The sequence below is a fragment of the Takifugu rubripes genome, chromosome 14 (assembly GCF_901000725.2).
Source record: "Takifugu rubripes chromosome 14, fTakRub1.2, whole genome shotgun sequence".
Classification (NCBI taxonomy): Eukaryota; Metazoa; Chordata; class Actinopteri; order Tetraodontiformes; family Tetraodontidae; genus Takifugu; species Takifugu rubripes.
The window spans coordinates 8,421,279-8,432,960 of record NC_042298.1 but is presented as its reverse complement, the minus strand read 5'-3'; the positions used below and the strand labels follow the sequence as shown (position 1 = coordinate 8,432,960).

Below are 11,682 nucleotides of genomic sequence, written 5' to 3'. Positions count from 1 at the left end.
AGAGGAGAGAACGGCGTCACCTCCTGCGCACAGGGCAGCGCGCGGCGAAAGAGGCGGTCAGGCGCGTCCTTTTGACCTTGAAACGGGCCGCCGCCATCGCTTCGCACAAGTGGCGGAGGCTCCCATGGCCGGCCCGGAGCACGGCATCGCTCTACCGCGACGCCACAAAGCAAACGGCTGGTGGAAGAAAGGAGTCCGGGAACAAAGCCCTGTGCCATTATTCCGATAAAAGGAAGAGAGGACTGAGCTGGAGCATCCGACGAGTCAGCCCTACTTATTCACCCCGCCGTGTGAGACACAGGCTTATCTTGTAAAGCTCAGACACAGTCGTTTGCAACGTCTTAGGAGACAAAGATCAAGAAAAAAAGGTTCTTGGCATTTTAAGTTTTATTGATCCGTCCTCTTCCACTTGGTGCGAAGGTTTCCCGGAGAAACAAACAGGGAAGGAGAAGAAAACGCAGGAGGCGGCCGAGCGCTCGTTCTTCCTCGGTCCTAAACGATAACCGATTGTGTCGACTGAAACAATGCTACTTAAATCTGGAGCGGCATCAATTTGTCATTAATGGAGACGAGTAAAGTGGATTGGACAAATTGCACGCGCCCATTTGATTTTATTACAGGCTGGAAATTAATGAGGAGGATCGGGGAGCGCAGACATCTGCGATGTACAACAGGACTCCTATACGGCTCGTTATGACCGGTTACTTTTTTGGTGAACTTGCAGCCTTTCCAATTAGGAATGTTAAGCAGAATGTAGCAGGTCCAAGTTTAGCCGCAGCCTCTAAGCTGCTTACCTGTTCCCGATGTACGAAAACTCAAACCAGCTGAAGAAGTGATAGCTGTATCCGTGGCGTCCACATTAATCCCATCACCTTAAGTGTGTCAAATAAGGGATTAAGTTGCCAAAGCCGAACCCTGTTTACCCGAACGTGTAGGGGGACCCGGAGCAGCGGAGCACAGGCGGTACGACTTTACACGTTCGCCTCCACGTGAAAATCCACCGCTGCTGCGCGTCAGTCAAATCAAGCTGCGTTCAACGCCGCGAACGCTGCTGCTGTTAAAGGTGGACGCTTACCTCTCCAGTTTGAGTCTTTGTGCCAGCATTCTCCAGTCCGCTCCGTTGGGACAGGGCGCGTCCAGGCTGCTGCAGATCTTCTGTCTGATGAGGTAAGGGATCTGAAAGGCGCTGGGTCCCGCCAGAGCCGAGGCGCTACTGTCCATTAACATAAACTCGGCGTCGATGGCGCGGGTGTCCTGGTGGAAATGCCACAAAATCACATCAAACAATTTCCCTGCACACCCCCCTGCCGCCGCTAATGAAAATGCTAAACGCCGTGGCTCGAGGCGAGCGCTCGGGCTGTTACCTTGGCGATGTTGAAGTCGAGGCTGAAGCTCTGCCCCTCCCCCTCCACCTGCCACACGCACAGCTGGCAGGTGAGCTCGCAGGTGCTGAGGCTGAGGCGCTCCAGAGTGAACGTGCAGTGCAGGTACCTCTGGGAACCGTTCCAGATGTGGTAGAAGGGGATCTCCTGCAGGAGGGAGAACAGGCAGCGCAGTCAGAGGCTGCGTGTTGGAACAAGAGCGCCTGCCTGGAATACACGCATCATCATTAACCAGACTAATGTAAGCCGTCGTCATGCGACACGTAAATAGATCCGAGGAGGCAGAAAGACAACACCCAGGTAAACTCAAGTTGGATGATGCGACGGGAGTGGGGGGGGGGGGGGGGGGGGGGGGGGGGGGGTCTTCTTTAGAGGTTTTTCTGACTGTCACTGCTGATTAAACTAGCAAATAAATATACTGTAAAGAGCTAGCACCTGACACAAAATATATTTATGTATCTGTCCACTTGTCACCTGAGCTTCATGTGATCCTAAAACATCACAGCTGTAATTTCAACCTAACTGCATGTGACACGCAGATGCTTTTAGCCTCTCTCTTTTTTTTTTTTCTCGGTGCACCATCTTCAGCCTGACAAACATGGCACGGAGGATGTTTGGTGGGTTTGATTCAAGGCTGACTTCTCTTCCTCTGCCTCTTTTGCATATCCCGGGAGAGGCAGGGAGGTAACTCCTCGATTTAGGCTGGGTTCAACGGCTGACAGGAGCTTGATGAGTGGGGCTGTAGTGCGCCTCGTTGGCCAAACGGGGGCACTGTTACCCAGGCTGATGGATGACAGAGCCAGGTGAATCACAAAGGTCTCACGGGAGACTAAAGGCCTTTTTTGACTGCAGTGCTGAGGGGGGAAATAACGCTTCCAAATGAACAGGCACAGTCCAGAGGAAAAGCCTCTGTTCTGGGTGCAGGGCCGCTGCCGCCGCCACTTGCTTGGCACATCCTGCACAGTTCCCTTCGGGGGTCTCAGGTCTTAGATAGCAGCAGCCAGAACATTTTCCTGTCCTCTTTGAGCAACCAATCAATGTGATTGTTGCCGGGCTGCAGTGTGCTGGGCCGCGCAGGTGTAAGGAGTGCGGCACCGCTGGAAACGTTCCAAGAAGTCGCCGACATTTCCATACGGCTCTATATTTGTTCTGTTCCGCTGAGAGAGCGGCAGCTACTGTAGTATAATCAGCCAGGTTGTTTGCTCTGCTGTGGGGTGCACCACCCATGTTCCAATGTGCACATGTGCAAACTTCTGCAGAGACACAAGTTGGACAAACGTGTGCACAGTTGGAGGAGCAGAAATGGCTCCTAAACAGCAGGGGTTATAATAGGATGCAGGATGATTTGATACTCGTCTCAGTAAAAGCAGTTAACCTCATACAAATGTCCTTTTTTGATATCGGAGTGATACAAAAAATGGTGAAAAAAGCAGATGGACTGACACCAAACCAACACATGATTAATTAAATCTCTGCGCCAACGAAAATTAAAACAACTTTCCTTGGAGACAAGCTGGACTGCAAACCCTAATTAACAATAAAAGTGTGGAACTTTTTGATTACTTAATAACGTGGCTTGTGCTGACATGGCCAGGATTCTGCGGCTTTTATTTCTCTGGATGGCTAATTTAAAACAACCCGAGACGACGCGCTTTTAAATGAAACCCGTAAACAAACGTACGTGTGACAGATTCGCACGGACCTCTGCATTACTTCTCATTCCCTCCGATTTGGGACGAATTCAAGCTAACAGCAGCCCCTTTTGCACACACACACACACACACACACACCAGGGACGAGCGACACACCTGGTAGCCAGCTAGCAGCTTGCTCCTCCAGTGGGCCTGGGGCATGTCGTGGATGGACAGGCGCAGGTTGTGGTAGCTGTCTTTGAAGAGCAGGATGTGCGGCTCGTCAATCAGACGACCCCCGAGCTGCCGCTCCATCTGCATCACCTCCTGCAGAGAGAGGGAGAGGGAGAGAGAGAGAGAGAGAGGGAGAGAGAGAGGAGAGAGAGAAGGAGAGAGGGGAGAGAGAGAGAGGGAGAGGAGAGAGAGTGAGAGAGAGAGAGGGATGGAGAGAGAGAGAGGGGAGAGAGAGAGAGAGGGAGGAGAGGGAGAGAGAGAGAGGAGGGAGAGAGGAGAGGAGGGAGAGAGAGAGAGGGAGAGGATAGAGAGAGGGAGGGAGGGAGAGAGAGAGAGAGGGAGAGAGGAGAGAGAGGGAGAGGAGGGAGAGAGAGAGAGGGAGGGAGAGAGAGAAGAGGAGGCGAGAGAGAGGAGAGGAGGGGGAGAGAGAGGAGAGAGGGAGAGAGGAGAGAGGAGAGAGGAGGGAGAGAGAGAGAGAGAGAGAGAGAGAGAGGGAGGGAGAGAGAGAGAGGGAGAGAGACTTTTAAAGTGTACTTTATTTACAAGTGCTCTGTTCACATAAAAACAGTTAAAACCCTAACCTGTCCCTCAGAGCAGCCATGCTGCAGCCTTCATCTCCCCCTGCTCTGTTACCTTCACTAAAACCTCGTCATGTCCCCACTGCTGTTTAAAGGCTTCCAGGTTCTCAGTGGCTTTGTAGAAGCAGAACTCCAGATTCAGGCGCACCCTCACGTTCTGCTTCCACAAAGCCACCGCGTCACATGCCGCCTCCATTTTTTAATCTTGTCCCTCCTGGTCAAATAGATGGCAAGTTTAGCCTCACTTATTAAGAAATTTAAAATCTGGCATTTCCCCTTTTCTGCCCTCTTGTGTCTTGTGCCACAAATAAAAACAGCAGTGGTGAACATGACATTAAAAAGCCTAAAAACATCAGTTAAAACCCTAAAAAGACCCACCAGCCTACTGCACCCGGTAAAAACATGGAAGACACTCTCGTTAAAATCACAGAAAGGGCAGTTGCTTAAAGTGTTCGGATTTAAAATTGACAGGAAGGCACTGGTGGCGATGGCTCCATGCAATATTCTCCATTGGAGGTCACCAGTCCTCTTCTTGATAGGGGGCTTGTAGAGAGTCCTCCACTGAGGACTCTGTCCCCCCAGCCTGTCCTTCCAAACTGTCACCTCTCTGTTTTTCAGTTTGTCTTTGTTGAGTGTCTTCACAATGTTGGCGTATAAAATCCTCCTGTCCATGCTGTGGAGGGATCCTGAGCCACAGCCATCCAGGAGAGGACCCCGAGGTCCAGGAGGTCCGGGTGCAGGTGGAGTTCAGGGAAATCGTCTGTGGGGTCAGTCTCAGCCTCTCCTCTCCCGTGAAGGAGGAGGAGACCCTTCTCTTTTGTTGATAGTCTCTGTTTCCAGAGGCCCAAGCTCCTCTGGATCAGACGGACCGACCGGACCCCCAGCGCTGAGCTCACAGCCTGGGCATCGGTGAGCTCTGGTCCCGCTGCCGCCACCAGCTGCTCCAGTGTCACCATCCTCCTTCTGATCAGGGCCTCCTTCAGCCCAGGGGTGGCACTGTTGCAGACGTCCAGTCTGCCACCACAGACTAACGGCTCCTTTAAAAGCCAGTGCAGAGAGTCGGTCTGAACAAAGCTCCATCTAAAGAGAGCACAGGATTTTAAAACACCCTGATAAAATAGAGGTAGCCCCCGTAACGATAAAAAGTTTAATTTAGTTAAAAACAGAGCAGCATCCAGCCCTAGGTTGTTCACACGTTTGAGTACACAGCTGGCCACACTCCTCCACACTAAATCAGGAGGCCCTCCGAGGAACCTCTGGACAAACTGGAGTCTAAAAGTGGCCACTCTACTGGCCAGGTGGATGAGGCCCTGGCCCCCCTCCTCCCGAGGTAAAAACAATACTGACTGTGGCACCCAATGTAGACGGTCCCAAAAGAAATCCACCATCTTTGACTGGACCTGGGCCAGCAGGCCCGACGGTGGATCCAGGCAGGCCAGCCGGTGCCACAGCAGCGAAGCAACAAGGTTATTTAAACCAAAACCCTCCCTCTAAAAGACATGTGGGGCTTGATCCAGCTCCATTTATGCAATTTGCTGTCCACCTTTTCCACAATGTCATCCCAGTTCTTGGCTTCCATCTCCTTGGATCCGAGGTACACCCCCAGATAGCGAAGTCCATTCCTCTTCCAGGTCAAGCCTCCTGGGAGAACCGGGAGACCCCCACCCCAGTTGCCGACAGCAAGGGCTTCACTCTTTCCCCAGTTTACCCTTGCCGCCGACACTATGGAAAACTTGTTCGTTATGCGGTTTAAAATGTTGATGTCCTGCTGATCTCTAGTAAAAACAATGACATCGTCAGCATAAGCAGATAAAACCAAGTTTCCAGTAAAACCCGATAAAACCAAACCCTGAACATTTTCACGTATTTTGATCAGGAGGGGTTCCAGGGAGAGCGCATAGAGCATCCCCGACAGGGCGCAGCCCTGACGGACACCTCTATGCACCCTAAAAGGAGCACACAAGCCACCGTTGAACTTCAGGACACTCTCAATGTCACGATACAAGACCTTGATCATGGCTATCAGACCAGCGTTGAACCCAAACCTCTCCATGGTTCTCCACAGAAAGCTGTGTTCAACACGGTCAAAAGCCTTTTCTTGGTCTAAAGAAAGGAGACCAACCTGTGTTCCCAATGAACTGGAGACTTCCAAAACGTCCCGAATGAGGTGGATGTTATCCACCATTGACCTGCCGGGCACGCAGTACGTCTGGTCCCGGTGGATGACGTGTTCCATGGCCTCCCTCAGCCGGTTGGCCAAGGCCTTGGAGAGGATTTTGTAGTCCGAGCAGAGCAGGGAAACGGGGCGCCAGTTCTTGATGTCCTGCAGGTTCCCCTTCTTTGGTAGGAGGGCAATTACTGCCCTCCTGCAGGACAGTGGCAGGGAGCCAGAGTGAAGACTTTCATTGAGGACGTCCAGGAGGTCTTGCCCAACGATGGTCCAGAAAGCCTTGTAGAAGTCCACCCCCAGTCCGTCGATGCCCGGAGCCTTCAGGCTCTGCATGCTCTGAAGAGCAGCATACAGTTCTGGGACAGACAGGGGGCGATCCAGCTGACCATTGGCCTCTTCTGGTACCTGGGGCAGTCCAGAGCAGTATTCCTCAAACCGTTCATTGTTTTCTTCATACTCACTCCTGAACAATGAGGAGTAAAAGTCCACCGCCCTCCTTCGGATCTGCTCCGGCTCTGTCAGCTCCCGTCCTTCCTCCGATAGTAGGGAGTGGATGACCCTGCTCTGCCCACGCTTCCTCTCCAGGCCAAAGAAGAAGGTCGAGGGGGTATCCATCTCTGCGATGTCCTGGATCCGGGACCGCACCAGCGCGCCCTGTACCTTAGTGTCCAGCAGGTTGGCCAAGGCCGTCTTTTTTGTCTTGAGGGCCTCCAAACACCCTCGATCTCCTCTGGACTCACAAAACTGCTCCAGTTCCACAATCTCGGTCTCCAGAGCTTCGATTGATCTGGTGATGTAGCGGGTGACATTGAGAGTGTGCTGCTGACACAACAACCTGATCTGAACTTTGCCATGGTCCCACCACTGTCTTAGACAGGTAAAATCCTTCTTCCTCTGCCTAAAACCAGCCCAAAAGTAACTAAAAACCTCCTTAAAACCTCTGTCGGCAGTCAGAGTTGAATTAAAATGCCAGTAGGCGCTTTTGGGGCGAATGTCCCTAACTAGCACACAGCCTAAAACCAAACAATGATCTGTAAAACCTACTGGTAAAATATCACACTTTTTAAAAGTACTAAAATGGTGTTTACAACAGTAAAAGCGGTCGAGGCGAGCCAAAGAGATGGTGTCGTCTCTGATGTGGGACCATGTGAATTGTCTGTGGCTTGCATGCATCCTTCTCCACACGTCCACCAGACCATGGGAGCGGACCAGCTGCCTCAGAACCTGCTGGGAAACTGGATGCGGTTCTATGTGATTTCGATCTAAAACGTGATCTTCTGTACAATTAAAATCCCCCCCTAAAATCAACAAATCAGACGAGCTAAGATTATTTAAAACGTCGTTGATTTTCTCTAAAAAGAGCTTCCTCTCTGCACCGTTGTTGGGAGCATAAATATTAATAAAAACAACCGTGAGGTGACTAAAAGCAGCTTTAACTAAAAGGCAGCGTCCCTGAACGACGTGCTCCACTGTGACAGCGACTGGGTTAAATGACCTGGAGAAGAGGATGCCCACCCCTGCACTGACCGCAGTGCTGTGGCTTAAAAACACCCCCCCCTCCCACTCTCTCCTCCAGTCGGTCTCATTGCTGTCACTGCTGTGGGTCTCTTGTAAAAATAAAACATCTATTCTTTTGTTCTTAGCCGTTTCATATGCTTTGGCCCTCTTTCTTGCTTCTCTAGCCCCGTTAATGTTTAAACTTCCCACCTTAAAATTATTCATTAAAAAAGTGAGGGGTCTAAAACTACGATCTAGGATGGCTATTAAACCACTAAAAAAGGCACCACACTGAACAAAACCTCAATTGCACAACTCTCTTTTAACTTTTAAAATCAGTTTTCTTAATCTAAAAACTTCTTGGTCAGTAAAATCTGACTCCAGTTTATTTCTAAGATGATGTTTGGCCGATGTGTAAAATAACTGTTTCTCAGGGAAGTGATTTTCAATTTTAATCCCTTTTGCGTTTTTTGTGTTCGCAAGGAAACTCTTAATCATTTTTGCTGTGTATGGGCTCTCATCGAAGGTTCCGGGTTTCTGCGTGTGTGAGAGCTCGCTCTCATCAGACACACATTCTCCTCCATCACTGCTCTCAGCGAGCTCAGGTTTCCAGAAAGCTCTTTTCCCAGGCAACCGACTGGCCTTCGCGCCCACCTCCGCCAGTTCATCTTTCCTTTTCGGGCGTTTTTGTGGAACAGGAGTCCACGCAGCCTCCTGTTCCATCAACTCAACACCGTCACGCATCTGTCCCTCACCACCATCACCCACCTGCCCCTCACCACCATCACCCACCTGCCCCTCACTACCTTCACCCACCTGCCCCTCACCACCATCACCCACCTGCCCCTCACTACCTTCACCCACCTGTCCCTCACCGCCTCCACCCATCTGTCCCTCACTACCTTCACCCACCTGTCCCTCACCACCTTCACCCACCTGTCCCTCACCACCTTCACCCACCTGTCCCTCACCACCTTCACCCACCTGTCCCTCACCACCTCCACCTACCTGTCCCTCACCACCTTCACCCACCTGTCCCTCACCACCTTCACCCACCTGTCCCTCACCACCTTCACCCACCTGTCCCTCACCACCTTCACCTACCTGTCCCTCACCACCTTCACCCACCTGTCTCTCACCACCTTCACTCACCTGTCCCTCCCCACCTTCACTTACCTGAGACACCACGCCCACCAGTGTACCATCAGGCTCACTCACCACCTTCTCACCTGCCTCATCCTGTCCACCTCTCCCGATACTCTCCTCTGGTCCTGCCGCAGTGGCCCCCGCGGGCCCGCCCGGACTCCCGGCACCAGGCCGGTCCGGGGTGGGGCCTCGCCCCCCGGGACCGACCGGGACCGAGCCGGTCCCGGCACCGTGCCGGTCCGGGGCGGTCTCCCGCCCTTCGGAACCGACCGGCACCGAGCCGGCCCGGCCCGGACAGGCTCTAACTAAATGACCCTCCTCACCACAGCCGAAGCACTTCATGACGGAGGAGGACGCGTACAACATATAATCAAATTCCTCCACCTTGACGTGGAAGCGCACGTTCAGCTCCTCCGCCCGGTTATTTAATATCATATAAAACTGTCTCCTATGAGACACGACGTGCTTTAGCAACGGGGACTTGCACCCCGACAGAACCTTTTTAATGGGCGAGACGATCTTCCCGAACCTGGCGAGTTCCCTGGCCAGGAACTCGTCGCTGATGAAGGGGGGTACGTTGGACAGGGTGATCCGGGTGGAGGGCTGCGTCAGCGGCAGCACCGCCTCGAATCTCCCGCCAACGCTGATCCCCGTCTCCACCAGCCGGTTCGCCTGCTCCACCTTGTCTACAAACAACACCACCGCCCCGTGCATTCGGGCGGCCGACTTCACGGACCCATGTCCGATTTTCTCCCCCACAGCGAGGGCCACCTCCTCCACGGTATACAGAGACCCGGTCCCCACCTTAACGCCATGTCTCCGCGTTAACCGGGAGAGGTCCCCGCTCCCACCACCAAACACCATGGCGTCAGACGCCAACCAGCCAGACAAACCTGGCTGATTCCACCCGACACAAACCTCAACCCCCCCAACAAAACCCACAAAAAAACACCACCAACAACTAACCAACCCAATAAACCAACAACTAACCGTACACTATAGGCCGAAACCTCGCAAAAGTTTGAAAAATTCTCAGAACGAGAACGCTCTCAGCTCCACGCGCTCCACTCACAGAGAGGGAGAGAGAGGGAGGGAGAGAGAGAGAGGAGAGAGGGAGAGAGGGAGAGAGAGAGAGAGAGAGAGGAGGGAGGGAGAGAGAGAGAGGGAGAGAGGAGAGAGAGGAGAGGGAGAGAGAGAGAGAGAGGGAGAGGAGAGAGAGAGAGGGGAGAGAGGAGGGAGAGAGAGAGGAGGAGAGAGAGAGAGAGAGGGAGGAGGAGGAGAGAGAGAGAGGGAGAGAGAGAGGGAGGGGAGAGAGAGGGGAGTCATCACTCACTGTGTCAGTCCCACAGGTAAATCCAAAAAAGAAAAAACTAAATAAATCACTCATACGCGTGTGCGTTTCCCGGCCTTATGTCAGTAGTTTGGAACAATTTCCTCGACAGGCACGCGCGGCACAAGCGCGAGATGGGAAGAGAGGGACCCCGCAAACGCATCGACTCATCTCCGCAGCGTTTCTAACGTCACCATAGGTTGGTCCTCTGCCTCGGCGTGTGCCCGTGCCCCTTCCAGCAACGGCATTAGCATGCAAATAGCGCCGCCATCCTGCTCCAGCAGCTACCTGGGCCGTGATGAAGTCAGCTGATGAGCCATTAGTCAAGTGCTCATTGTCCTCGCATGGCGAATCGCCCTAATTTCATTTTTGTTTTGGTGCCAGGAGAAATTTGTAAAGGCATGCTTAATATTTTAATCTCTGCGGGACCTGCTCGCTGGACCATTTGTCGCCATCCAAATGACCATCTGGAGTGAGACGATAATATCTGCCGCACTTTTGATCTATCAATTGGTCGAGAGAGGGACGCTCCGCGTCGAAGCCATCGTTGGAGGGAAAACAGATCGTCGACATTATTCCGAAAACAGGCCCCAGGTAGGAGATTTGTTGTGTTTAATCTGTCAGACAGAAGCAAGATGGCAGCAGAGGGGGCGGGGGAACAAAAGCAGCCGGAAAACATTTCGGAATCTCGGAGACATCTCAAAGACAGCAGCTCCAACTGGGAGATGTGTGCATGGACGCCATATGTTGGGCTCTGCGTTCACACTGGTTCGAGCAAAGACGTCTGATTAAAGTCGGGGATGCTGTCATCCCTCGCCACGCCGCGCCGGCGCCATTTTCTGCCCTCTCTGCCAGACACGGGCCGCGCTGGTTCCGGTTCTAAAGGGAATGAGCGTTATGAATGCCTGTTCTAACGCCTCTCTACTTGAGTGACGGAGGAATCTACTGTCATTTCCATTAAATAGCTGATTCTTCTGTTCTCTACTGCTCGTCTGGTTGTTGACGTGAGCATTTCCTGATTGTCTGCTTTGATCCCCCCCCCCCCCCCTTTAAGGTGACCCGGACACAGGACAATAAAGACAAAGTGGGCACTGATCAGAACGTATGTGACTGACTGTGATGTTTTTGCTGCCAAGCTGGCACCCACAGGATGCTAGTCAGCCCTCTCACTCGGAGTGGAAGGTCACACAATGGCTCTGAATCAAAGCATTGAGGCCTAATGAGTTAATAACAGGGGCAACGCACTCCACAGAATTAAAAAGCCCTCTCTTATTATGTCTCTTACACAGACACAAAGTCACATTATGAGGGCCTCCGCAGAGGTTTATTCAACACAGTTCTTAAGTGCAATTATTTATTGAGAGCCATTAGCATTGCAAATTGAGGCTGGTGGACTGTGATCGGGTATTTGACCTATAACAGTAAATCTATAGGCCTGCAAGCACGAGACGGAGCGCAGAATGCCAATTATCTTGTTATCAACATGAAGATAGTCGAATGAATACTAACGGCGCGTTGCCGGGTTCCTGGCTGACACGGATTACCATGGGCTAGGACACAAAACGTCCCCTAGCTGACTGCTAGGAGAAATAATCAGATGTCAGGAACGAGTACCGATGGCTGTGGACCCGAGTGTCCAACCTAACCTTGACTTCAACACCATTTGTTAACTATATGAAATGATCTGTTAATAATACATATGTGATATTTTAAT

General features: G+C 52.2%; 1 protein-coding gene across 5 annotated transcripts in view; it reads right to left on the bottom strand.

The window, feature by feature from the left end:
* The window catches only part of unc5a (unc-5 netrin receptor A), a 109,060-nt gene that overhangs the window by 3,830 nt on the left and 93,548 nt on the right, over positions 1 to 11,682 (bottom strand). For all 5 annotated transcript variants that reach the window (XM_029846950.1, XM_011610752.2, XM_029846951.1 and 2 more), the window contains 3 exons: positions 3,191 to 3,340; positions 1,365 to 1,529; positions 1,076 to 1,254 (listed from right to left, as the gene is read on the bottom strand). In XM_029846950.1, the coding sequence (XP_029702810.1) occupies positions 1,076 to 1,254; positions 1,365 to 1,529; positions 3,191 to 3,340 (494 nt within the window). The remainder of the gene's footprint in view (positions 1 to 1,075; positions 1,255 to 1,364; positions 1,530 to 3,190; positions 3,341 to 11,682) is intronic.